At 41.2% G+C, this 27,618-nt stretch overlaps 2 protein-coding genes across 5 annotated transcripts; both read right to left on the bottom strand.

Annotated features, from left to right (window-relative positions):
- Positions 1-350: 350 nt before the first annotated feature.
- On the bottom strand, positions 351-16,251 carry vmp1 (vacuole membrane protein 1). Of its 3 annotated transcripts, none has more exons than XM_022197198.2 (12): positions 16,213-16,251; positions 15,517-15,624; positions 15,053-15,185; positions 14,558-14,648; positions 13,846-13,956; positions 8,356-8,523; positions 7,909-8,040; positions 5,974-6,054; positions 5,680-5,796; positions 4,352-4,413; positions 2,785-2,884; positions 351-2,092 (listed from the first exon to the last, which is right to left on the bottom strand). In XM_022197198.2, the coding sequence occupies exons 2-12, from the start codon at positions 15,593-15,595 to the stop codon at positions 1,949-1,951; spliced, it is 1,218 nt and encodes a 405-aa protein (XP_022052890.1). In that variant the 5' UTR covers positions 15,596-15,624; positions 16,213-16,251; the 3' UTR covers positions 351-1,948. The 3 variants fall into 3 exon arrangements, with proteins under 3 accessions (XP_022052890.1, XP_022052892.1, XP_022052891.1); XM_022197200.2 differs by lacking the exon at positions 16,213-16,251 and adding an exon at positions 16,090-16,203; XM_022197199.2 differs by lacking the exon at positions 16,213-16,251 and adding an exon at positions 16,032-16,167.
- A 554-nt stretch (positions 16,252-16,805) lies between these two features.
- npat (nuclear protein, ataxia-telangiectasia locus) lies at positions 16,806-27,530 on the bottom strand. 2 transcript variants are annotated; one of them, XM_022197201.2, is made up of 17 exons: positions 27,321-27,524; positions 26,992-27,110; positions 26,818-26,878; positions 26,660-26,732; positions 26,482-26,522; positions 25,777-26,019; positions 25,295-25,370; positions 24,717-24,840; positions 24,264-24,355; positions 24,069-24,150; positions 23,858-23,954; positions 23,626-23,742; positions 21,485-22,801; positions 20,644-20,744; positions 20,002-20,095; positions 18,510-19,831; positions 16,806-17,775 (listed from the first exon to the last, which is right to left on the bottom strand). In XM_022197201.2, the coding sequence occupies exons 1-17, from the start codon at positions 27,355-27,357 to the stop codon at positions 17,695-17,697; spliced, it is 4,077 nt and encodes a 1,358-aa protein (XP_022052893.2). In that variant the 5' UTR covers positions 27,358-27,524; the 3' UTR covers positions 16,806-17,694. The 2 variants fall into 2 exon arrangements, with proteins under 2 accessions (XP_022052893.2, XP_051813941.1); XM_051957981.1 differs by lacking the exons at positions 16,806-17,775; positions 18,510-19,831; positions 20,002-20,095; ... (5 more) ...; positions 24,264-24,355; positions 24,717-24,840 and having other exon boundaries at positions 25,291-25,370; positions 27,321-27,530.
- Positions 27,531-27,618: the final 88 nt, after the last annotated feature.

The following is a 27,618-nucleotide window of genomic DNA, read 5'->3' as shown; positions in this document are numbered from 1 at the left end:
ACAAATATGTAGAGTCAAAAATATAGTGGAACAGAATTTTAAAGCAGCGTTTACTTGCTCTGCTCAAGTACAAGTGCTTTAAAATTGTACTTGAATAAATGTTACTTGCCACTTGGATAAAAAGGCTTAAAGTACTTGAAAAATAGAACATTTGCACAGTTTAATGATGACTGAGAGACTCTCTGCTTAAGATCATACAGTATGATCGGTTACTAAATTGACCTCATGGTGGAATCCTGTTGAGCTGTTAAATTTTAAAAATGTGAAAGCGTTTTAAAAGTAATTACGTACGTTCAAGTGATCAGTTTAAAAAGCAGCACCGCATAGAAAGAAAACTAGCAAGGTCAATGTACTTTTCATCACTTTATTATTCATGAACTTTACACAGTAGAACTCAGGTGACATAGAAGCTGTGTCCCCAAAAACAGGCTGTTGTATCCACAAATGGACCAACTAAAGTGCAGACTTGGTACGCTCGACACGAGTTTGGAAGCTCAGATGAAGTGCTGAAGGCCCACAGCTTCAGCCAGCTTACAGACTGCTGTCGCCATGAAAAGTTAACAGCCAACACCAGTCTGATAAGCTAGCTGACGGAGGGGGGAACGTGGTCTCAAGGCATACCTTACTGAGAACATAGAAGGGGATCTTATCCACAAGCTGGAGGAGACCAGAATCTACAGAGGAAGTTGGAAGGAAGCAGGACTTTCCTCCGACACAGGGAGGACTTGGAGTCAGGAAAGCAGCCAAGTTGAATAGTCTGAATCAGCACAGACCAACCGAGGAACATTCAAATAAAGAACACCAAAAGCCAAATTTAGCACATGATGCAATTCTTCTAAGAATTACTAAAAAGCCATAAGTTTAACATTTCTTAAGGGCTGCTCTGTTCACTTACCTTGAAGATGTTTTTTTTTTTTTCTAAGAGGAAATCAAAGCATTGGCTCTGCTGTGATGCTCAAAGACAGCTCTAAAACACCGTACGATTACAACAAAGCTCTCCAGAATGAACATTTATAATAGTCTACAAAAACCCCCGACACACTCAGACTTGGAAACAAGTGCCATGATTTCCATGTTTTATATATGTTCTGATCCAACGTTCAACCTAAATGTACAGAATAGAAATGGGACTAGTTAGCTGAGAGTACAATGTCACTTTACAAATGATATCACCTTCTCTTTTGTGTTTTGGTTCAAGTTGACTCATGTCCACACAGAGCATTAGAATAGAAATACATCTGAGCATACTGTCAAAAAAGATATTAAGATATTTACACAATGTGCAAACCATCAATACCACACTGTTTGAAGTTGATATTGCTTTTTTTTTTTTCCTCCGTCATTTTAAACCGACAATTTCAGAAACAAAAGTAGACAAACCGGTGTTACTGTTTAACAGGACAAAAAAAACATGAGGACAATTAAACCCTGAAAAGAAACACCATCCATAGCAGTTATCTTGGCAGCACACGTTACAAACAAATCAAGATCCATCCGTACGTAAATGTTACAAAATTAAATAAAAATCAAGTCAGGGGAAGTCGGAGCTTCCTGTCTTGCATAAGGCATAGCATCTGATGGGCACTGCCCTAACAGCAGTTACCAACCAAACCGCTGCTTTACTTCTGAGGTCAATGAAAAGGTTAAATTAACGCTAAAGTAACATGTTAAGATCAGCAGTAGAACCAATCATACTACGCACACCTAGAGAGTGAGATGAGAGAAGGACCTACAAAACCTGAAGTGGGAAACGGTTAACAGTACATACATCCTCAGAAGCACACAGACCAACAAATGATGCCTGGTTTTTAGAGCGTTCGGCCTCTCTGAGAATGGATGAAGGTGAGGTTTGTTGTCAAGTTGTGAGTGGCTGTGGCTGAGTGGAGGGATCTCAGCAGCAGCAGCAGAAATGCAGTCACTTGGATGTTTGTACTGTTCAGTTTCGCCATCACTTGGTTTTCTCCTCCGAGTGCCTCTGCTGCTGCAGCCGCTTGGCGTAGCTCTGAGCCATGGAGTTGACAATGGAAATGACAAAGTAGCAGACCATGACCAGCACCACCTTCTCAAACACCCACGACAGCCAGTTCTCATCCTGGAAAACCCAAAACGAGGTTGGGGATGCTGTTAATGACTCTCATACAAGCAAGCGGTAATAGTGAAGCTCGTGAACACAAATCCAGGTTTGGCAATAAAGACATTGTGATTATTCCTGGAATTCTGTAAGAAAATTATTGTCTAAGTCGCAATTTGCAGAATATAACTGATGGATTGTGTGCATTTTTAGCAGCGAAACATCGATCGAGACAGACAGAACTACCTGTTATTAGCTTAGCACAAATATATGCCTGTACGGCAGCCAGTACAAAAGCAATTGCCGTACAGAAAAGCCAAAGATATTAAGTTAGAAATCGTTTCTCAGTTACATTTTTTGCCCACCAGAGAGCACTGACTAACATTTCAAAGTGTGAAATATCACAAAGTCCTGTAATAATCAAATGTAATGATCTCTATAAAACATTTATGTTGTATGACTTTCTGGACTGTAAGTATCAAGTAAAAATCCTGTAATGGTTGGCTTATACTAGCATTAAAATATAGATATTTTTCCTGTAAAACCTTTCTAGTACATAATTTGACATCTTCAGAATGACAAAAAGCTGGTATAGACATAGCTGGCACTCTTAACAGTTACTAAACTACATAAATAAAGCTCACATTTTAGAGATGAAAAAGGTTATGGTCTGAATGCGATGCAAGATAAAAATCTAAATGTACTGTTCTTACCGCTGGTGCACTTCCTCCAGCATGGTGCAGCTTGTTCCTCTGTGCCTCCAGGTACTGACTGAAGGGCTTCTGGAGTGATGGTCCTAGTTTGGGTACAGACCTAACACCACACCGCAATGCAGAACAGACACACAAAGAGAAAGACAGGAAGAACATTTAGTAACTTACCCCTACAGCACCCTTCCTCAGCCACGTGGTCAGAACTGAAGGTTTAGTTCCTCAACACTTAGCCCCTGTAAGTGCCTCAAAAAAAAATTTGTTCATGAAGTCTTTTCCTTCCCTCAACACTAGCAAAGTTCCTCACTGATCCGCCAGCCAGCCGGCCAGCATCCGGCTGGAGGCCCCATCCTACAGATGGGCCCTATCTAGGAGCTGCCACCTCTTCTAATTGTTGCTGTGAGCAGGAGCAGGCAGCAGAGAGGAATGAAGCAGCAACTCCTCGGCCCTCCTTTTATTCTCTTTAGCTCTATAGGCGTCTGTGTGTCAGCCCCCTTCAATCAGGAAGTGAGTCGGCATGATGTCATCACCTTTACCACCATTGCTGCCTTCTGGGTGGAAAGACATCTAATCAGGGCGTGCTCATGTCCTTATTAGGCAGTGAAGATTAACTAAGCAGGGGGCCAGGCATGATGAATTCCACTTTAATTCATTTCATATATAGGTACTGGTACTGTAGATTCAGAATTCGGTCAGCAGTTGAGCAGTGTAGAGGGAATCTCTACATGATGTCAAACTTATCATTACTGTGAAAAGAAAAATATACTGCAGGCTGTAGACACTCAGACACAGACTTCCCACTACATCAATTCAATTCTGCCTCTGGTCAGGACATAAACATGTTGTCTAGACTAAGCAAAAACATGAGAGATAACAAACACCAAATGAGGACTTGGTAATTGCTGATGTCAAGTATGCCTAACTAGTTTTGAGTGATTCATTCTTGTTATCTCTCACTTTACATGAATACACACGCAGCAACTGGCGAAGAAACATCCTGTATCGGTACTGAAGCACCATTCACACACATCATAGCGAGTCACCAAAGGCCATCTGAACACCATGGGAAAGAACCTTGAATTTTGTTTTCATCAGAAAGAAAAGGATTCAGGTCTAAATATGGTCATTGGGTGTATTACTTCTAATTCCTGTGAATTAGCTAAATCTGAGATTAGTTAAACAATCAAACAAAGCCATTTTTCCTTTGTCTATGATTGTGTTTTCTGCTTCGCTGGGGCAATTCTCTCAGTCAAAGCTGAACTTGGTGAGTCAGATCAACATGTTCGGATGGGACCTCACACGCCTGACCACCAATGCTGCAGAGATGGATCACATATGAGGGGAAAGAAATACCTTTGAGTGGAAAAATGCAAAATGCGTGCACGTGAAAGGGTTTATTCATACAGGATCTCCAATCAGTGGTCAAATTGCATCTGAAAAATGTTTACAAATGCATTGGCGACCACAAAACCAGAGGAAAGACCATGACTCCACAAAGTACCTGAATAATGAAGCCTTTCTCACGCACAGAGTTGCAAGTCAGTACAGCACATAATATACAAACACTTACCCAATGAGTGACACCATTTGCTCCACTATGTGCTTGCTGAAGGTGATGATAACAAATAGTTTCTGTAGGAAAACAAGAGAGATTATTCAGCTTTAAAGCCCAATACTTGACTACATGCAGAGATAAACAACACACAAAAAAGTTTGCAGCTTCCATGTGAACAAATAATTAACTTGAGTGTGTGAATAAAGTCAAATGACAGAAAGACATATTTTGACTCTTAATTTTGGTGGAGCAGCTGTAGGAAATTGAGGCCACATGCGCCACTGTTCACAGACACACCAATTAAAAAACTCAAACCTGGCACTAAGAAAAATTTTGGGCGGCGAGGGGCTTTTTGTGGTTTTAAAAGCACCAAAGCGGAGGGATGGGGGTGGTTGGGAGGCCTAAAACCACAATATTCTTCTCTGGTTCTGAAACTGATCAGCTTTAAAACGGCATGACGCATGGCCCCCTGGACAAAATCAGACAGGATATGACATCTGATGTCCAGCAGGTTCAAGGTACAGAAATGGGGAAAAAAAAGACAGAGTTCCCCCCCACAGCCTTTTAAAGTCTGCTCAGTTTCCTTCTCTCAGGTCTATCTTCTCACGTCCACTATACATCCTCCATTACCCCCCGCTGCCTCACCGTCCCCTTTGTCTGAAAGGTCTCAGGAGTGAGATCACTGGCTGGTACTACCAAGAGATGGATAGTTTGTTAAGACACTAAGCGACTCACCCACAGTCACAGACAAACCCTCTCAGTCAAGGCTTATATTAGTCACTGGTGTGGCAGACTCAACAATAAACGGCATAATGAACAAGTTCTTTCTGTTTTTGATCTCGTGCATTTTTCAAAGAAATCCAAACTCTTGTTAAAGACTTCCTAAAAGCTTTCCTCCTTTCATCTGGAGCCTATTTATATGGTCTGGATGCCTCCCAAAGCTGAACCAAGAAGAAGGAATCCCCAAAGGAACGGAGTACCATCAGAAAGAGTTAACCAGAAGTGCGCAATTAGGAGTTTCTCATAGTCACCAACTCATGATCTAAGCACTAGGCTTGATGTTTCCCACACGTTTTGAGGTTGTGGGGATTGTTCAAAGTGTATCAGTCAGCAGTGGAAACCCTTTTTTCTTCTTAGTGGATTCTTGACATGCATTTTTACACTGTAGACAGAATTGTGATGACTTGAAACAAAAGATGAATCATATTCGAAACAAAGATGTTGCAAATATGTGGGCATGTGCCTGTACGTTAAAAACGGAAAAACCGGTTGTAATTTGAGACCAACTGTTTATTTGCTCGGCTCCAACAGCCTCTAATGAACCTTTTAGCAAAGCTGCTGACCTGTATATGCATCTTGATGATGGCTTTCCCAATTAGAGTTGCTCCAAAGAAAGTCCAGAAGGGAACCAGGAAGTGGCCGCAGGTTATTCCAGCCAGGTCAAAGAGAGGATTAGGGATCTGAAAAGCACACAGTAGACTATCTTACTGATCTATAGTCTTGATGTTTACATAATGTGCCAGCAACTTACTCGGGAAAGTAAAGTGAAAACAAAATGTAACACTCATGTTTGATAATTTTTGTCAAATAAAGACCACAACAATGTTGTAACAAGACCTGAAAAAATTTCTACTTACTGAGGCACAAGCCAAGATCCCAAAGAATCCCACTTTCTGTACCATATGCTGAACTCCCAGTTTTGCTCTTGTGACAAAGTCCTGTAAGAAAAAAAAAAAAAAAGTATATTAAAATCCAATTTTAACACATCACTGCTGCCACATATGATTGGGCGTATTTGGGTAGAGTTATTTTCAGGTGCTGTGCGACTTTCACAACTCGTAGCTTCACTCCCCCGTGTCACAAATTTTACATACACATGGAGATCTCTGAACACATAATCACCATTTTTTTTTCTTAAAATAACCACGCTGTACTTCTTGCAAATGTGTGGTTTCAACCGCACCGTTTTTAACAGTGGTGCTGTCTGAAATGTTATTACAAGGAACAAGAACGTCGGTAAGAGTACTGCGGTAAAATACCTGCTATTTCTGAACACTGGAAGATTTTTTTTTTGGTTTGGTGAATTTGGTGGCATTTCAAATAAAATCTGTGTGGTACAAAAGTGCCGAGGATCTTTTGATTCTATCTTCATCCCCGTGGGGGTGAAATGTCTGTGGTTGCATGGTGAAGATCACAGCTGAGGCAGGAGGGAGATTAAGAGGCGGCTTCAAAAACTGGCACCTTATCAATGATAATTTTGGAAGCAGTATAAATCTTGGTTACATCTGAACAATTAAAATTCAGTCTTCATTTTCAGATCCAACTTATTTTTGGTTGCCAGTTCTTGCATTCAATATTTGCCATGTCTAATTTTCTGTTCATAATTTTGTCTTCTCATGTTTTTATTTTCAAATCCGTTTCAATATCTCCTTTGTCAGTGTGTTAAAATGTCATATATGCCACTAAAATTGCAAATGAGTATTAGAATTTATTGACAACACACAATACATTTATTCTCTCTATATATTTTAAGGTAAGTTTTCTCTTTTAGTAGTCAGGTAGTCTTTTCACGTATTAAGGTTTTTGTTGTTGATTAAAATAATTCATGTGACATTCATTCCCATAACCACCATCTGTTGATCAAGTCTCAGCCAAAGTGCTGGTAAGTCGTCCGTGAAAGTCCTGCTGAGAAAAACTATGACAAATGCATAGGTGTAAAGACCCTCAATACAACCCTATGATGTGAGGCTGACCCCCTCAGCCTGTTCAGCTGAGAACCAGTGAAGTGAGAATAGGTGATGGAGACAGTGGAGACAATTTCTCCAATTTCGGTTCTGCTGACTCAGCATCTGATCTCAGCAGGATCCAGTCATGTGAACTTACTTCCTGACACTGCTGTCTGTCATTCAAATTAGAGGCCGGTGAAAAGAGAGACAGTAGGAAGGAGGAGGGAGGCAGCGAGAGCGAAGCCTGAGGGATGATTAAAGAGGGAGTTGTGCTCAGGGTGACTCACCCACGAACAGAGAGATTTACTGGAAGTGGGAGGGAGGGGCTTCACTGAAGTCACATGCTCCTTTAAGACCAATCACTGGACAGTGGCTCCATGGTCAGTTGCACATTGTGAAAATGAGACTAAATCAAGCAGGATCTTAACATACTGAATGGCTCGGCAACGTGTAAACACCTATGCTAAAATAAACACAAAAGGAGTATAGATATTTTAATAATTCCATTGGTTGCTGTGGTTTTTCAGTAGAAAGCAGGAGGTTGAATGTGAGTTCACTAAATACGACAACGTTAACGGGGGGTAATCTTAACCTAATTGATGCTTTTAGCTGTTTTTTTTTTGGATTTTTTTTTTCAGAATTAAGTAAAAAGTGCAAAGTTCAACCATTTTTCCCTTCGTAGAATCACATCAAAAGAAACATCTAAGGTGGGTGGTACCGCTTAAGTCTTTGCACCAAATTTTCTTTGCATTAACTGATCCGTGCATGTACCCTGCTAGAAAAGGAGTTCATATCATGAATGGACAAGCCAATGGTTCTCATAACTTGAGTGTATGAAACTCTTACCTGAGCACCTTCGGCCTGCTCAAGCATCTCCTCAAACTCCTCATAGTCTTCATCATCTGGATCAGCTCCTGACTGGCGAGCCGCTCTGGCCATGAAATATGGAGGCAGCTCCCCGATGGCAGTGCCTGCACCCTGAACACACAACTTAAAACTGTTACGTGTCTTCATATGCAGATTCATTTCAAACATTCACACAAGGACAATTACACATGGCGACTATTTTGTGACAAATAACATGTACTCAGGATGCAAGTACACACAAGATCAGCGTTTTTTTTTTTTTCTGCCTGGCAGGCACAAGAGCATGTTGAAATGGTAAATGCGAGTCGAAATTCTTGGATAAGTTACCAACTGTTGCAATGCCACCAACGGCTGACAATGCCAAACATTCTTGCCATTTTTCAGCGTGGATCACTGTCTTGTATCAGCATTCAAATTACTACTCACCCACATGCAGGCCTCCAGGCGGACCTTTGACATGATTGAGAGGAGGGAGATGCTGCCCTCCACCGCTCCACCCTGGGGACAGACAATCTGGTCTGGGTAGGGAGGCTCTGGGAAGTCTGTGGAGCCACACTCGTACGCTGCCAGGGTTACTGATGCTATGTGAGGACCCTAAGAGTTGGGACAGATGGAGAGAATGAGCTACTTTCATGAACTGAATGAAATCAGTGAGACATACGAAGTCCAATGTGCGTCAAGAAACACTCCATTGTCAGCGGTAAAAGAAGGATTTCATCTTTAGCTATGTATTAAACAGTAATTATTCTTATTAGTCCTGTGCCACATCTCCAGTATTCTCAACACTAGTGGGCATTTTAAATAATGCCAGTTTATTAGGTACGCCTCGCTAAAATTAAAGCAGTGTAATAATCAGTCTGACAAAGTCCAACTTTCATGAAGGCTGTTCGTTTTTGTTCAGACTGTTTTATAGAAATGTTGACGTAACTTTGCGATAATTTTGGAGCCAGCAATTTGTGGGAATGCTGAACTGGGTTTTCTGGTGTTTAGCCTACCTGCATTAAATGTAATGCTCTGAAACTGAACCTGTTGTTGTATGGTTAAACACAGCTTTTGTGATTCATTTGCCCACAGTTACAGACACACCAACAGCAGCCTAGTCACAATCTCTCTCTGACAGGTAGGTATGTCATCATTTATCGTTGCAGAGATGTGTGGTTAGGTAGAGCCACCTGGCCTCAATAACAGTCGGCCCACCTGTAACTCTAACACAGCGAATCCCTTATGCCTTGAAGGAGCTACAAGCAACACTGACAGGAGATGGACAGCACACAATTAGTGTGCGTTGACTGCAACTGCCCTACCAGAGAAACTCTACACTCCAGTCTGAGCATGAGCACACAAGAGGCTTTTTCAGTTTACACAACACAGTGCCTTTCCAGTCATCGTCTTTCCTTCATGATACAACAAGTCCAGTGTTGTCAAGAAAGAAGAAACTAAGCTATGATTCAAACTTTTTTAAAAAAGTCCTGATACACGCAACAGACGGCAGATGTGGTGGCCATGCACTGCCTCTCTTTGTTCAATCAATTTAACAGAGCACAACTCTCATTCAGGCTGAATGAACTTCTTTCTTCAGTAAAAAAATAAATAAAAAATCTGTAAACATAGTTCAAACTGAAAATGTTACTAATCATGTTGATTTCAGAACCAAACTTTTGTCGAAAGTGCATTTGAAGCTGTGAAGTTTGTCAGATCTCACAAGACTAAAGTGCTGGAGGGAACAAACAACACAGCATGTCTCCTATTCTTAGAGTCTGACCAGTAATAGATCTAAATACGTAAAGGTTGTTACAGATGCGATCCAAGAAGAAGAGCTATGAGGTTATTGAGCCCCTTAGCTTCATGAATGAGCTCAGCAAATTTCACAGCAATCTGCAGTGACATTTTGACCTCTGGATAGTGGGTGTGGATCCTGTGTGTCACCAAAAATATTACAATTAATCCTCCAGGGGTACATGAACAACCACAGAAAACTTTGTGGAAAGCCAACCATTAATTTAAAAAATACTATGTGTGGGTTCAATTACATTAAATGTTGGCCATGAAAGTGAGACAAAGCTACTAAAATTAGGAATCATCCCCTGGGAATTAGACTAAATTCCTAACAAACTTGCCGGCAGAAGTCCAGATTATTGAACAAATGGGTGAAATGACAAAGTAGTGGATAAACATCATCATTGAAAACAAACAAGTTTGAAATAATTGGTAATCTGTATGATATAAGAGCATGTTTACTTGAACCACTGTACTAAGACTAGAATTCAGCACTTAAATAGACAGCAATGACCTCCAAAACACCACGATGAATCATAAGATCATACTGGTGAGTGAATCCCCTCGCCCATGAGCACAATGATCTCATCCTCTCTATGGGGCTATCTATTAATGCCTGAGGCTTGAGGTGAAATCACAGTGTAAATCTGCCGGTGGGAAATGTGTTTTTCTTAAAATGAACACCAGGAGTTTCTATGGTTGGCATCACCGCTGAGTAGGTCGAACATAAACTCAGTTTTTTTTTGGACAGAGAATCTGGAAATAGTCTCCTTATGAGCAGCAGGCTTAGATCATGTGGCCAAAAACGTTAACTTTCCTGTGAACAAAATATTAGGGATGGTCAGGGAGTCAGTCACAAAAAGGGCAGTTTAAAAGTCAATGTGCGTATCAACTTTTGCTACATGGACTTCACCATTTTAACCACAGAGGTAAGCTACTTCTCAAACACCACACGCTAGCACACATCAGTGCTAAAATGCCTTCTGGACAAGAAACATTAGAATATAAATAAACTAGAGGGAAATAAGATAAAGGATGCCTGGACTGGCATGAGAGAGATTGTGCCAAGAAAAAAAAGCTGAATTCAGTTTTCAACCTCTCTACAAGCACTGCCCCTCAGCTACAATCTCTTGAACATGCTGTTGAATCTAATTATATCCTGTATCTAATTTGTTTTCACAGTGCATTGTGTCACGCATGCCTCCAGAACAAACTGTAGATACATACACGCTCTATACAACGAAAAAAAAGCCTAATATCTAGACTGATCACGTGTTCAGTGTGTGATCAACAACAGCAAAAGCTGAGGGGACAAAACTTCTGTTAAGCTCTGTCCATCTAAGTGTCTTGTATGTGTAAGTGAATGAGAATAAAGTAAAACATGGATTGAGGCTCAGGTGCTACGTTAGAGCCATTTTTACTATAATGAGAAGCCAAAGAAAAAAATGATTAGCTTTGTCCAGAAGTAGGAAATCCTCAAGCTACTGTGAAGACTGATTTTATTTTATTGTTTAAACACAATGTTCTGATAGGAGGTGTTTAAATTCCAAGTGTTAAATGCAAGGTTGAGCAAGTTCAGCAAAAGAGCCACTGGCAGGCAATCGAGTAATTATACAATAAAAGCTGGTAATTGTAATGACTAAAAGCATTTTAAGTGAAGCCAGGTTGTTCCATCTGTGGGAGATGACAGTGTCTAATCATAGAAGGAAACCTCCCTCACACAGAGGAGGGGGGGAGGGAATGAGGTCACACTTACTTAGTATTAAGATTCAGAAATGTGCACTCAAATACATGGACTCGCACATATATGGTATGATCCACCATTAATATGGCCTTATTTTTGCATGGTCTATTAAGAAGGAGAGCACTATTGGAGAGCAGAAGACAGCTGAAGTGGTTAAACAAACACGTGGTTGAGCTGTGATTAATACAGGGAGTACACATCAATTCTGAAAAACAGGAAGGTCACAGTTACATCTTGTCCCATTATTTCATTTTAATGGAAATGGCTGACTAAGCTAGTCCACATCTGCAGAAGTTCTACAGAACAGAAGCCACATCATCGGCCTACAGAGGACTATGGTGGAGATTTTCTTCCTCTCTTTCATTTTGCTAAATTCTCCTTTTTGACCACAACCAAGACAAATGACACATATTTTGGTGACTCAGTCATAGTCATTCAGCAACTGCCTGTCAGGGGAAAATTACACTTCACTCTTACAGAGTCTTGGACAGACGGGTGACAAAAGTTTGAAGAAGAAGAAGAAGATTTCTGACTGAGTATAGACTTTGATGCCATCCTCTGGCTAGTGCAGGAACAGGATCATGAGTTTGTCACAGGTATGCAGGTGTATCTAGAAGATAAACGCTTGTGGTTTCATTTACATCTGACACAGTCTGCACTTTGTAGATACATACCACATCCTGACCCATGCCGAGTTCAGTCAACCAGATAACGATGGTTAACAGTTCCTCCTAAAACCCATTAGCATTTTGCAGCCTTGTGACAGTTGAGATATGAGCTGTGTGTGGGCCAGCTGACTGAACTTACAGCAGAAATGCAGAAAAGGTGCAGTGGGTACCATCATGACAAAATCATGAGGATGACTTAGATCTGATTAGAACTGGCCTGACTGGAAATCTGCATGGAGATAATGTTCACTATTGTGAGTGTGGGCAGCTGAATGCTGACAGACATTCCATGCTATTTTTCTAGTCTTACATTTACATGTTGTTTATTAAAATTGCATTAGATACACCCAGATGGGAAAACATTCATGGAAACATAATATGTTCTGTTCCAGCTGATTTCAAATTTATGTACAGCCAGTATAGCGGTTTGCTAGCCTAGCCGCGCTAGACAACCCACGGCAACGAATTTAATTCTCTGCCAGGGTGGGTCTAGTTACCCTCCATAAGGCTCGAGGCTGGACGAATCACCATGAAGTGTAGAGTCAGAAGGCGGGCGTAACTAAGTGACGACAGAGGCGCGACGATTCTGACAGAAACAACCGGCGCACAATAAACAGTTATCTTTCGACTCGGCTTTGGCCACAGCCCTTAAAGATTTGAAGCTAAAATTCAACTTGAAAGATAAACAAAGGACGGCACTGAAGTGTTTCATTGAGAAGAAAGACGTATTTGGACTTATGCCGACGGGATATGGCAAATCCTTAATATACCAGTCGGCTCCGCTGGTTGGGAAGCTAATGGGACTTAGCCACAATCCGCCTGCGCTCTAGGAACTCCGTCAGCCTATGCGTTGCGCTGATTGGTTGTATACCTACCCAATTGTTGCAGAGTGATTTGAAAGACAACCTTTTAGCCCGCCTCCCTCCCTGTTGAGCGGTCCTAGACCCTTGTGCCTTCAGAACATGGGTCTAGCGCGGCTAGGCTAGCGGTTTGCTCCACATTTTACAGAGATGCATTATTTGTTTAATTTTCCTCTTGCAAGGTTGTATGAAAAATGCTTTTCTTGAGTCCCCCATCTTAATAGGAAAAACTTCTCCACATTTCATTTATTTATTTATCAGGACAGTGTACAATGACATTAAGCTCAAGAGCAAAGATGTTTGTACCAGACTGTAGCTTTTCAAGCTAATTTCCATCTGTCCACAGATTTAACCGTCTTCAGAGAGAGGACACACAGACACATTTCACATGTGAAACCAATCATTTGCTTTCTATGTATTTAAAGCAGGAATGTGGGACTTTTACAGAAGATTTTTACAGGTCAGTGTCTGCTATAATGAAGCCCTTGCCAGTGAAATCACACAAAGCTGATGAATCAGCACCAGGTAAAAGTCTGTTTTTCATGGTATCCTGGAGTTCTAAATTATGTTTGTGTGGCTGCAGCGATGTGCTTGAAGTCAACCAAAAATGAAAACAATGAAATGGGTTGCTAGAGCTACAGAGGGGAGCTGCTAGAAGTATGGTGAGGTAAACATCATAAGCATGTGTCAACAGTGTTAATATAATCACTCTCACTGCCAGAGGGAGTTTTGTGCATGACGGGTCGAAAAGTTCTTTATTCCAATTGGAAATAAACGTGCATACTGCTTTCAAGTGTATCTGCCTTTTGTGTTGACTTCTTTAAAGATGTGGTGCATGTACATTTTGATACCACAGGTTTTCTCTTACCAGATACAGGAGGAAGGTGTGCAGACCGGTCCCAAGGCCTACTGAGGACAGGATCCCAAGGCCTACCCAGTAGGCGCACCATAGAAACTTTTTCTCCAGGTACTGGACATACTGCAGCAAAAGAAAGCAAAGAAATTAAACTACAGAAACATATCAGATAAAGGAGAACACAAGAAATACTCATGAAGGTCTTACACTTTAAAGCAAGTTTTGTTTTCTTTTAATGTAATGACTCTTAAAGTCAATAATATTGTCAGCTTAGGGAAAAAACGAATAAACTAAAAGCTATTTTAGATCATTACATTGTTTTATAGATGGCATTTAGAGTCTTTTTCTACATTTCAAACTGTTTTGTTATTCATTTGTACCATATATATCATCATTTATTGTTAACTAAATGCATCATACAGTTACTAGCTCATCATCGGTAGGTTCTAGGCAGGAGTTAACTCTACACTAATGCACTGAAACTTAGTGGTGCTTTAACTGAACCGATGACGACTGCACACATGAATTCGTAAACAGAACTATCAGCCCACTGACTGTATGATCAAGGGTTACTTGACAACGGTGCAGACTGCATTATCTCTCAACACAAACTTTCCTTTGAGTAGAAAAGGGACTTATCATTAACCTTTAAACATCTCAGCAATGAAGCAAAGGTGTTGATTATTAACACTGCAAAAAAAACCCAAATGAAGTCACGCCTTACTTGTTGGTGTGCTCCCTCAGTGGAGTATGCGATGGAGAAGAGAGAACATAACACCAAAAATAAGAACACTGTGCCCCGTCGCTGCCAAAGCCTGAGTGAGAAAGCCAGAAAACAAGACAATCGATTGTGAGACAAGCTCTAAACATTCAAACTGGAAAAAAATAGCTTGTCTTACTGAACATAAAAAATCCCTAGATTATTATATCAGAGAAACCATAGTGGCTTTAAATCAATGCATTTTCCTCACAGATGTAAATGTCTTTCAACAATCTAGCATGCAAAATGTAGATCCTAAAATGTTTACAAATCCAGCTCCCTGGGGAGAAGGGAGTTACTGTTTATATAACTGCATAAATCACAGGGGACGTCTGCTTTACCAACCACTGAGCAATTCAATCATGAGGAAAATAAATGGGACAAAAGTCACTGAGTTCACAGAGCACAAACATCCTTAACTGAATAGGTAGCAGAAGAAAAACCTGTTTAACTTCTTACTTAAGTGTCAGCTCCTTTAGCTTAATGAGGGTTTCCAGGAGAAAGTAATGTAGAGTGGTGACAGGCCTCCTCCATAGGACCATAGACAGACGCTCCTCCTTGTCTTTCTGACGCCTCTCTCTTACTGACGAGTCTGGTGGACAAACAGTACAATCACTTTGGCATTCAGTAGTACTTGTTAATACATCAATTATCACATCTTGTTGACTTGGTAGTTCTGAAGGCATAATAAATATGACAACCACAAGTCTGCTTCTGGTTCGGCGTGTTTCTACTATGGGGCAAGTTGTGACTTTGCACCCATGAAAGACTGAAAGTAACCCAGAGTGAGCATTTTATGACCTGTGCATGCCATGAGGTGGTAGGTAGTGTCCTGTCACCACAGTTTACCCAATATCGACTTCTCAGGGAGGATTCCGGAGATAAATGTAAAGTTTTGTACTATTGCCTGTATTCAAACTAACCTGCAGACTTGCCATTCTGTTTGTCTTTCGCTCCAGTGCGTTTCTGAGGCTGTTCACAGCTGGCTCCATTGGCTGCCATGTCAATCTCCGTTTGGCAGGTCAGGCAGTCTGAGACAACAGAGAGGATGACAAGTTGGCGTCTCTCGTTCAACAGAGTCCTCACAGTTTATCTGATTCCTACTAAACAAGATAATGTGACAGAGAGATAGTGTGCGGGAGTCTGTCCGGTGATGAAATCCTTATCAGCCCCTCTTAAGCAGAAACATATCTGTCAGTGTGAGCGTTTCGTCAACACGCCGGCTAGCTGACATTCACATTTAGGGGGATTACAGAGACAAAATGTAACACAAAGGAACGAAATGAAGGCGATGCTAATACATACAGCCTTATGATAATTAATTATGTAGTTACAGGAAGTAATAGTTTTGCTGTAGGTCAGTCTGTAACAAGATATACTGTCAAATGCGTGCCCATCATAACCCTCCACATGCTAACCGGTTAGCCAACACACTCACGGCTAAACTAGGAGGTGTCTTCATCAAAATCACGCTTTTAAAATTAATAACGAGCCACCTTGCTGATAGATTAATGTGTATAAGACTCCACTGTCGCTGTGCTGTTACGGTAATGAGGAAGGAAACGCTGTACAGAAGTGAAACAGCGATGTTTGTTAAAATTAAATGACAGTCGTCGTACCTCTTTGCTGTCCTCGTCACCCGGAAGTAAACACAGGACGTGTCAGAGTAAAAGCGGCGCCGCTGTTCAGCCACGAACAATTCTCTTCAAATTGGTTTGTTTTCAACTTTAAATGGTTAATTTATCATTTGGATAATTTTGTAAGCGAGGTATAATATAACCCAAGCTGTATGTTACATGTGAGTGCATTTTATCGCCACCCGCTCATAAACTACTTTTATTGGGAAATCGATGTATAAACGTATTTTCCGTGAGTTGTGTTTTATGGTCCAATCGGAGGTTGCCAGATTTGCCAACAAAACGTGACACTTATACCCTGGGATTGAAATGCTGCATTATTTTCACCATAACTCTCAGGGATTGTTACGTTTATATGGAAATTTCGTGCTTCACATTCGTAGAATATATTAACCTTAAAAGGTCAAAGGGGTCGTTTTCAGCTTGAGTCATGATTTTGATAGAGAACATTGCTCTGTTGCTCAGTCACTGTCTGCCTTTATGAAAATCAGGAATCGGGGATTTCCAACTGTGAAATAGGCAAGCATACTTGAACGACTTCTCACTTCTTCTGGAGGCATTCAAGGACAATGCAGTACACTGTATATGGGACAATTTTATTAAGATACAAACAAAAAAAACTATTGAATTACACATGAAATATACGCCTCAATGGCCACAGATATTTCCACAAATGATATCCCTCTCCTCATACAACAACATGAACTATTGCATGAACATTCACACATGTCGTTAAGTAAAGCCTCTGGAGTTCAGTGGTCACAGCTTGAAAAATATACCAATTTGTGTGTTTACATTGAGGAAAAACACACAAGACTGCTGTTCATATATGTATATGCACTGCTGTATATGCTACCAAAATTTTAATTCACATTACTTTTTTGTTGCTTCTCAATTAGCCAGACTTGTGCTGAAGACAAACAGACAAAGTGAACAAGAGTTCTTCATTCAGAGCAAATAAAATCACTGGTAATTAAATATTTCAAAAATGTCAGTGTGGTTGTATGTACTTGTACTTCTGTCAGTACTTGTTTCACTTGGTGTAAAGTGGATTTATCAAAGGAGGGTCAAATATTGACCAAGAAAAAAAAACTGAGTGAAAAGATGCACCAATTATGTCAAATCGACCCAAAACAAAATTGTTTTGCATCAGAACAAAACAGTGATGATTAGAACAGTAATGAGAGTGATTGAAGTGTAAATCAAATAACATTAAATTAAAAGTGCTATGGTTGTACTGTGCCTGTACATTACAGTATCTTACTCCAGATCACCTTCAATTGAAACTGGTAAGTCAAATAAAGTTCTACACTGACTGCAGGAGACACTGTGGCTTATGAGGTCTTAGGCAAGGTTACTAAAAGGAACTGTAGGCACTGGTTTAGCAGATGGCTTGTTCTATTCCTGTATAGTAACCTAAGAAGCTAGCGATATGGTAGTCCTCTCCTGTTGGTGCACCCGATTTTATTCGTCATAATGAAGTGAAGACAGGAACTTATCCACGTCCAGGTCATGAGGAAAACAATCTATGAGTTTCTTCCTTTCCTACAAAAAAGTTAAAACACAAAAGTCAGTTAGAAGACAAAAAAGAAAAGCATTCAACCTCCTTCAAATAGGTAGACCTACTTTTACTGCATTTTCACTGAAAAATAGTATTGACACAGAATGGAAGTTCATCTGGAAAAAAAGTCACAATTCCTTTTCAAAAAGAGTAAAACTTGTCATTTACAGTCTCATTGTGGCTGTGATGCTCAATAAACACCGGAATCCAAAAGTGGTGGATGGAAGCAAGAGAAAGAGAAAAGCTCTTTTGTGAGTTCTTTATGAGTTGGATAGAATTATATTGGCCTGATGGTGGCACCAGGAAAAAGGCCGTGTTGCTGCCTAAATCCATCCATCCACTCTTTAAACTGCTTATCCTGTTCAGAGCCACAGAGGGCATCACGGACCGTCTGCCAGTCTATAACAGGACTAACACCAGCAAATAGTCACTCCTAATAGCAATAGTGTTCTCCGTGTCTAATCCACATGACTTCAAAAGGTTTCATCTTCTGTACTTGTAATGTACAGAAGATGAAACCTTTAATGTTGCCCAGCTGAAACACGAACATGGTATTATAGAATAATTATTTGACTAACAAACAATATCTTCATTTTCCACTATTTCCTGAACATTTTTAGACAAATACTCCCCTGAAATCAAAGCTTCCAATTACAAAGATAAATTTTATAGACCTTAACATATTTTAAACACAGGCCTATCCTCGTGTTGTACTCACCCAGTCCTTCATTTTGCTGGGAGACCTTTTTGACTCCTTCTTTGCAGGGGGGCTGGCATTGGGAGAAGACTGTTTGCGTTTCTTAGAGTTCTTTGTGGGTGACTTTTCTCCGACTCCCTCTTGACGTAAACTGTCCTTCAGCGGAGTTCCTGTCCTGGCGATGGCGGCACGTGACAGAATCATGAGGGTGTGAGCAGCCATGTTAATGCTGTTTTCACTGCCTGCTTCACTGGCAGGGCTGCAGCCGGGTACATCTGGGGTGTTGGGAAGCAACAAATGCTTGGGAGTCCCCTCTCCATCTTTACCCTTCTTCTGTCGGGATGGAGTCCCGGGACCCTCAGCTGGAGGCTCCTGGGTACGGCCAGTCCCAGGAAGAGTAACGTCAGAACTGCCCGCTCCAAGCTTTTTGACTGGGGTGGAAGGAGAGTTGAGTCCTTGCATGTCCTGCAGCATCTCTGCCGCCTGCTTGGCTAGAGAGCTGGTCTTTGATGGCGCTTTTGCAGCCTTGGACTGGATGTTCGATGCCGCCTGAGTGATAGCTGGAGGGCTAAAGTCTCTCGATGCAGAGGATGAAGGTGTGGACTGCTCTTTTGTTCTAGCCTTCATTTCATTCTCCTTGTTAGCTGTGACATTTGGCATCCCCTGAGAAGGAGTCCTCTTCTCTGTACGTCCTTCTCGAGATTTCAAAGGAACACTCTCTGCAGGGTCTTTCCTGCCGCTCTCCTCTTTGTCTTTTCTGTTTCCTGATTTCTGTGCAGAATCAGAAGACATCGACCTGGAGCTGCGGGAATCCTTCGTTTTTGCCTTATCATTATGTAGATCACGACTGTGTTTCCTGTCACTAGATTTTGACCTCCTTCTTGATTCTGACTTAGACTGTGAAGCATCAACACTGCTGGTATCTGCACTTCGGGGCTCCTTGTTATGGATGTCATGCTGCTGTTTGCGAGAGTTCCTTCTAATGAGATCTTTCTGTTGCTGCTGTATAGGATTAGAGTCCTTCATTAAATTTACTGCGGTCTTGGGATCTACTGTGCATCTGACAGTTTCTATCCTCCTCTTGGGTTTGTTGCCACCCAAGATAGCAGGCTTTGTTTGAGTAATGGGTTGTTTATTATCTTTCACAGCCTGCTGGACAGACTGTGATGTAGACACATTAGGAGCTGCAGATGTGGAAGTTCTACTAGTTTGTGGCTGAACCTCTTGAGAAGAGTCAAAACATAAAATTCTCCTATGACTGGGACCCTTTGCTGCATCCTGCTGGCCAGTGTTGTCAGTCACCGCAGGCTGAACCACGGCACCGACCAGATTTTCGTCAGTTCCTTGGAATTCAGAGAAATAAGGTCAGAGAAGTGAAATGGGGAAACAAAAACATTACGCAGACAAACACTGAGGTCAGTCTGTGCCAACGTTAAGTAAAAGCATACAATGTTTAATGATGTTCCACCTCTAGCAAGCTGAAGACACTGCTCCAAGTTAACCTGCAACTTACCAGCTGTTGCAGACTGTCTGGTTACCACAGACGGAAATGTAGTCTGATTAGTTTCTGTCTGCTTTACTGGTCCAGGGCTTGGAGTGGCAACAAGCTGTAAATGTAACAATGCAAGTGTTACCGCTCAGGACCATGCTGAAATTCAAGTCAGTGGGGGCCTCTTGTGGCAAAAATGTTCACTGTAGTACTGCACTACACAACTAGAGTCAATTTTGCAATTCTTGAAGCTTCAAAAATAGTAAGACTATAAATGTAATGTTACTCTCAAAGTGAAAAGATATGGGCATATTAAAAACTTCTATTTAACCCTGTTAAAGTATGAATATGTATTGCAGAATTTACTTCTAATTTTCAAGGTAAGTATAAGAGAGCATGTGCATGTTAACATCTTGACCTTAGAGAGGTTAACACTAAAGCTAAATGTGACATTTTGAATGCTGCCAAACATTTGGACATCTTGTTTACTAAAGTGTCAGTTCGATCTCAGAGATGTCCTAAATAATGAGGCAGAGTAACATTTATGACGCAAATCCACCCATTCAATCTCAAGATACCTTTTCATGCTCCAATTATCAGCAGAACGATGTGGAATCACTCTGTGCAACCAGTGAAAATGAAGAACTTAGAACAAAGCTATTTTACCTGATTGGACACCATCTGGACCTTCCCCAGAGTATTCTGCCCAACAACAGAAATGGGGAGCATCATGGACTTCATAGGTGATGGTAAGATGAGTGCTGATCCTGCACATAAAGAGCACAGATTGTAGTTTTTGATAATACCAACACTTACAGTAGACAGGAAGCAAGGACCAGTAAAAGATCAACAAAACATGCCAATGTCTCCTGCACCAGGACAACTCTGAACATGTGATGTGTGTAGCTCCAGAGTGGACTACATGTTAATGTTAAAACCGTGGACTATTGGCCTGGAACAGGAAAACAAATCCTTGCTCTGAGGTAAGACATAACCCCTAGCCAGTATACTAAATATGCTGTTAAATCTGACATATTACATTAGAATTTTCAACAGTTATTGTTGAATGCATTCTCCTATTCTCTTCCTGTTATTTTAATGGGCTTTTTTGAGATACATATACACACAATGAAAATTACTACATGTATTGCTTTGCTAATTTAAAAATTAAAATAATAATACTCTCCTTAACTGCATCAGTTCAGGGAAGAACATTTTACAGAAAAACAATAAAAATGAACGATGCTCAACGAGTATTTTCTGTCAGAGTAACTTCACCCAAAAACTTTAATATTTTCAGCTATCTCACATTGTTATTAGCATGTTATTGTGGACAAGAATCTCACAGCAATCTAACTGCATATTATCAACTGTTCATAAATGTGACAGAAGTAATATTATCTGCCTGCTGTTTGTCACGTCTGAATCCCCTTAAGTGTAAAAAGTCACAACCAGCTAGAAAATAATTCTTGTCTGTTAACATCACCCACTGTCTTTTGTGCCTTACCGGTGGAGAAGCCCGTGGAAAGAGTTGGTGTGGCCACTCCATATTGGTTGGGAGGCAAAGACTGCCCCTTTGAGACACCAGCAGGCAGTAGCACCTGTCTAGTTTGAACATCTGCAGCTGGGGGTTCGGTCAGAAGGAAATAGCTGGTAGCAGCTCCCTGAACAGCAGGGTTAGCGGCATCCAGGGGTAGTTGAATTATATAGCTCGGCTGGGCCTGTGATGTCCCAGTTAATGGGGATGAAATTACTGCTCCAGCCTTACAGCTGAGAGGACTACCATGTGCCTCAGATCTCTGTAAGCCACTAACAGCTAATGCTGCCTCATCCAAGCTGGCCTTTGGAGTGCCAAGGATTGCAGGGGACTTAGCTGGAGAGGAAAGGTAGATGGTAGGTATCTTGGGCCTGGAAATGCTGGCAACTGCCTTATTCAAAGCTGCGTCACTAGATGAATCCTCCTCCGGGTTATCACTAATGATGATATTCAAAGACATTATATCACTAGAGTCTGCTGCAGCTTTGCTTGGGGTGCTGGGGCTGGTGGTGGAAGGATTGGGTGTTGCTACAACCGGGACAAAAGAGGAGGATGCAGGTGATGCAGATGTAGTTGTTGGAGTTGTCGAGGTAGAAGCTGATGATGAGAATGAGGCAGTTGTAACTGCAACACCTACAGAGCCAGATCCAGGTGCTACTGAGACAGAGACTGGCAGAGTGTCTCCTTTGCTGCTTGAAACTGATGTCTGAGGTAGATTAGTAGTGTTGTTCTGTTGACATTGTACAGCAGACAATAACACAGGCACAGCTGAAGAAGGGGCTGTAGCAGGCTTCTCTTTAGATCCCTGTGTTCGTTTATACGCTTGTTTTTTGCCCACATTTGAGGCCTGTGTATCTTCAGGTGTCGCAAATTCAGCAGAGTCTCTAGATGAAGGAACTGTGAACGATTCGCTGAGGGCAGGTGAGGTGAAGGTGTTGTCATTTGTCGCAGGCTCCTGTGTGGTCAAACTGTCTACAGAAGGGAGAGGTGTATTCAGGGGTTCATCAACATCCATTGGTGTTACACCGGCACCGTCCCTGGAAAGTGTGGCCTTTTCTTTTCTGCTTGAGTCCATTGCAGCTGATGAGACACCTTGGTGATCCCCCTGACTCACTAAAAATCTGGCTGAACTGTTTTCAATTCTAGATGCTCTGCCACTCGGGCCAAGAACCGTTTTCTTTAATAAAGTGGGAGCAGTAGACTTCCTGGTCTTACGTTCTTGTCCAGCTCTCATCTTCAGTGTCACTGGTGCTGTATCCAAAACGTTTGTATCTCTGTTTCCAGCTTCTGCAAACAAACAGAACAAGGCATACTGATTATTTTGTTTTCTAGGCAGGTCCGTCTTCAATGGGGATAAATTACCAGATGTTGTCAAAAATGATTCCTGTCTGAATAACATAAGAATGATACTTTGTCTGCACACATACCTGACACAGACATTAAACTAAACTGGAAAAACTCACAGATTTTTGACCAAAACATAATAACTGACAAAGCTGTCAGTGTTTGTTGAACTTCTAAACTGAAGATAAACACGTTTCCATGCACACTGTGCTCAGGTCCAGAAAGGACGATCTGAAATTCATACAGGCCTCATTTATTTTTGGCTGGCGTGTGTGGAAGTGTGAAGCGGTCAGGGTTCGATTTTGCTCTCAAGCTCTCTGTTTTTCCCAGTTTTGATATGGCTATGTCGATCTTAAGAACAACACTACAAAACAAAATGTCCAAAACTATAACTGTCTTGCAGGAGATGCTGTCTGAAAATGTGCATTGTTATCCACATGATTACATAATGTCACATCTTCCTGTTCTCAGGTTTAGTTTTCACTTCAGCTCACTTTCATTCTAGTGTTGCTACTTAGAATGATTACGAATTATTATGATTTCAAACTTGGCTGAATTTGCCCAACAAAGCAGGTGTAGCAGCTCAAGTATTACACTTTTTTCCCCTTCCTCAGATTTTGCACTGGCACTACAAATTATAAATCTGACTGAATCCACCATGTTTTACACAAATTTAATATTTCCTTTTCTAAAACAAACCCTGAATTGACCTGCATGAGGTGTCGTTGCTGCCCTTCAGTGAGAGCCTAGGTTTTTTGTGAGAATACCTGGATCATCATTCTGAAGAGGTCTGACTGCAGATGAAGGCCCAGCAGTGTCAGTCTCTTCTGGACTGCTGCTAATATCTCCATCCCCTGTTTCCCCATCAGTAAGTCTGTTTTTATCTGCAATAACAAAGTGATCTCTTAATAATACTGTCGTACGCAATTGGCATTTGTGAATCAGAAGTGCACTGCACACAAAAAACTCCCCTCTAAAAGCAAAATAGGTTATAGTTACGGTAATCGAAGAGGTCAAACAGGGCCTGAAAAGCTGGGTCAGACTCTGTTTGCTCCAAAATGTCATGGATGGCGTCGTCACTCATATGAATTTCTCCCTGTAAAGAGCAATATATGTCAGGAAATAATTTAACATCATACAAGAAAAACACAAAGCTTGATTACAAGACTTTAAAGAACATTTTTAGAGAAGAAATGTATATTTTTAGTACCTGTAATCCTAGAATTTCATCTATGGACTGCTCTGAATCCATTGTACTTGCGGAGGCCTTTGATGTTTGAGGTACTGGCTCACTAATATTAGTGAAGAAACGGAAGGAAACGGTTCAGTCACATTTAAAAAGCCCGCACAATACATCATCCATCACAACAACTTTATACATATATAGAGGCTAATTCCAACTTACTTGGCAAGGATTTTGTTGATGTTTTCAGCAAGCTTCTCTTGTAATGATCTGTCCCCCAATATTTTGTCACGTGCATTTTGTATCACTAGTTGCTGAGAAAATGAAGGTGCTTTGTGAGATCAATATCTAAAATTAGAGAGCATGCAATTTCTCATACAGTAACGTTGTATTATCACTTCCACCCCTGAATTCGCTGCATAGTATTAATTATTAGATTCAGTTAAAAGTGTGAAGCCCAGTCCTAAAGATGCTGACCCTAAAACCTAAATCAACACAAAAGCATTGAACTCTTGGAACCTTCAGGGTTAAACGCATTGCTGCTCTGAGTCTACGAATGTGACAATCTACAGATAATTCAACCCTAACTAAGGTCGTAAGGTGGACCAAAACACTTCTTGTTTGTTCAAAAGAATTCTCTGGGTGAAGAGAACCAAACTGCACCTACATACTTACTGGAAAGTTCTCATTGACGACCTCTTCAGGTTGAGGTTCTGAATTCAGGCTACCAGCAGTCGTGGCAGATCTGCCGGCACCACTGGACCCACCCAGAGCACCACTTCTCTTCCTGGGGTTGTCCCTGTGGGCAGCAGAAGATTATAAAGCGGGCAGCAACTTATACAAATCGAGAGCAAAACCATATGAGCACGACAAAAGCGCAATCTCATACTAAAACACCACACACTTGCAATTTCATCTGCAACTACTGACATTTTTCTATTTAAGTGAACCAGTACTACAGTCCTTCAGTTACAGATCCTGGCTGACTGATTCACCTAAATGGAAAACCACTATAATTATTGCTCATCGCATTAAACATCCACTACACCTATGCATTTCCTGCAACTATTTGTTAAAAACCCATTCCAGTACATCAACACACAAAAGAATTCTGTGCTCCATTTGTGTAGTGGAAATGTCGATTTTCCAGCCACTTTAGGTTAAATAAGACATCAGATTGTGTCCTCTACACTCTCCCAGTAATGTATGGTCAACAACAACAACAGTACTGTCACAAAAGCAGCCATATTTACCATTTCCGTCGACCAGGAGACATTGGGCCAGGATTTAACCGATTCTCTGAAACAATGATCTGCACTGGTGTATCCCCTGTAATGCAGACATTACATCACACAATATTCAAAAGTGAATTTTGATGACTTTCACCAGCTTAGATGCATGTAAACATATACTGAGCTAAAAGAGCTTTGATGAGTCTTACAGGAGCTTTACAAGATCTAAAAAAAAAAAAGCTTCAACAGGAAACTTTTCTGAGCTATCATAAAAATAAATGATTAGCTGCTTGAGTGTCTCACATGTGCACATAAAATTAGACCTTTGTTCAAAGACACTAGCGCTCCATTTTACATGCTACATAAATGAAATCATCAAGTAAAATTAATGCAAGAGCTACTGAAACTGGGACAAATGCTAAAAACAAACAACTCAAGCTTAATCAGTTCTACACTTATAATTAATACATACTGTATATGAAATTATGTTTTATGATACTGACGGGGCATATTTAGTAAACGGTTGTCATCGTGACTTTGCTGTGGTGTGCCACTGCCAAGAGCTGGTCTGTTGTGTGGGCTGGTGTAGCAGACAGGAGTGGGGTGGCCGAGCATGCTGTGGGAGGTGTGAACAGGGCTGATGATGGAGTTCGTCTCAGAAACTGAAGAGCAGATGAGACCCTCAGCAGAAGTCAAGGCCAGGGTCCGCTGTCGAGCCATGTTGGCCACTCCAACACGTGAGCGTACTGCAAAGGACAGAGGCTGGTAAATAAATGGCCCACATACAAACTCAGTGGTGCACTTAAATCACTGGCTGAGTACTGTAAGCAATGCTGCTCACAATTTCCACATTGAATGAAAAAGCTACATGTACTGAGAACATGTTTGTGTTGGCCGGTGTTAATGAGACACCAGAGGTTCCACTAGTCACCACTAAAGCTATTTTTCAAGCAGTTAAAAGCATTTTACCATATTATATATGCATCTGCACATAAATGCATCAACTCAGTGGATTCTACAGCTATGCAACACTGTCAGAATCATTTACACACTTTCAAAAAGTGCAGTATAAAAATGCTGTACATCTTCGCATCTGAGTCAAGTCTACGTGTGTGCTCAATACAAATTTATGGAAACCTCCGCTATGCACACTAGCTATATGCAAAGGATTTTAGAATTTGTAAACAATAGAACAATATCAAACTTACTTCTCTGATTTGCTGATATATTGGGGGAATTCTGCAATGACCTGAAGACAGACACAGAACGACAATGAAACAATGTCAGTAAGATAAAGGAGATGAAAGTGCTAGATTTAGGATTTTTTGCCAGTCTCATTTTAATACAGCTGCATTAATATGGATAATGAAAGCTGAAGCTCATTACTTAATTTGGTTGAGTGTAAAATCCAATTTTTTCCACAAGGAGGTCATCAGGACAGGAACCTCACGCGAGGACTCTGTTGGAAAAAAACCTGAGTAATTATCAGCAACAGAACCAAGAAACATTAACAATGACAGACGGTGACTGTTAATTCATCCTACCTTTTGTTTTGGCTGCCATGTACTCATTTAAAATGGTTGTTAGGTCTTTCCCAAAGACAGACTGTGTGGACATGGAGGGACAGTGAATCAGACATGCAGTTAGCTAACACCTCCATGTGCATCATGTTCATTTAGCAGTTTGCGAGGTCGCTAATCAGAGATGAAGACACTTACAAAAACACAAGCAGGAATAGTCCCATCTCCTATAGTGTGGTCGGCGTATTCCTTCAGATTGGGGCTCTCATTGATAAAAGCTTGGCTTGTAGCTGACAGTCCCTCTTCTTGGAGGTAACCTGGACAAACACGTTAACAAGCTCTCAGTCACAAAAACACAGCAGCACAACAATTTAGCTCAACGGCAAACCAAATGTGACCCCACAGAGCTAGCCAGCTGACCGCTAGTTAACAGCTTTAGGCTTTGAGCCCATGTTTGAGCCGCCCTGTTTACCTTTAGTTTCATTGTTGGCTACCGCTGCAGCTTTGCTACTCCCAACCAGACTTACCTAAAACCAGCCGAGCGACGTCGGACGGGAGCAACATGACCGCTTGGTAGTTGATAAAATAGCCGTATTGGTGAAGAGTTAGCTACATATTCTAGAAAAGTCTCAGGTAAATCCGTTAGACAGAGTCAAATTTTAAAAGACGTCAGTGGTATCATTCTTCAGGCTACTCAAAAGGCGGGGAACTCGCGCACGTAGCACGTATAACCCGGATGTACCAACGTAACCCGCCGGTTAGACCTTCGGTAGTTGTAGTCCAGTTGAAAGTCAAGCTCCTTTACACTCTACATTATGTTATATA

This window comes from Acanthochromis polyacanthus, chromosome 13, assembly GCF_021347895.1.
Source record: "Acanthochromis polyacanthus isolate Apoly-LR-REF ecotype Palm Island chromosome 13, KAUST_Apoly_ChrSc, whole genome shotgun sequence".
Taxonomy (NCBI): Eukaryota; Metazoa; Chordata; class Actinopteri; family Pomacentridae; genus Acanthochromis; species Acanthochromis polyacanthus.
Note: the sequence above shows the minus strand (reverse complement) of the source record. Positions and strands in the feature narration are given on the sequence as shown.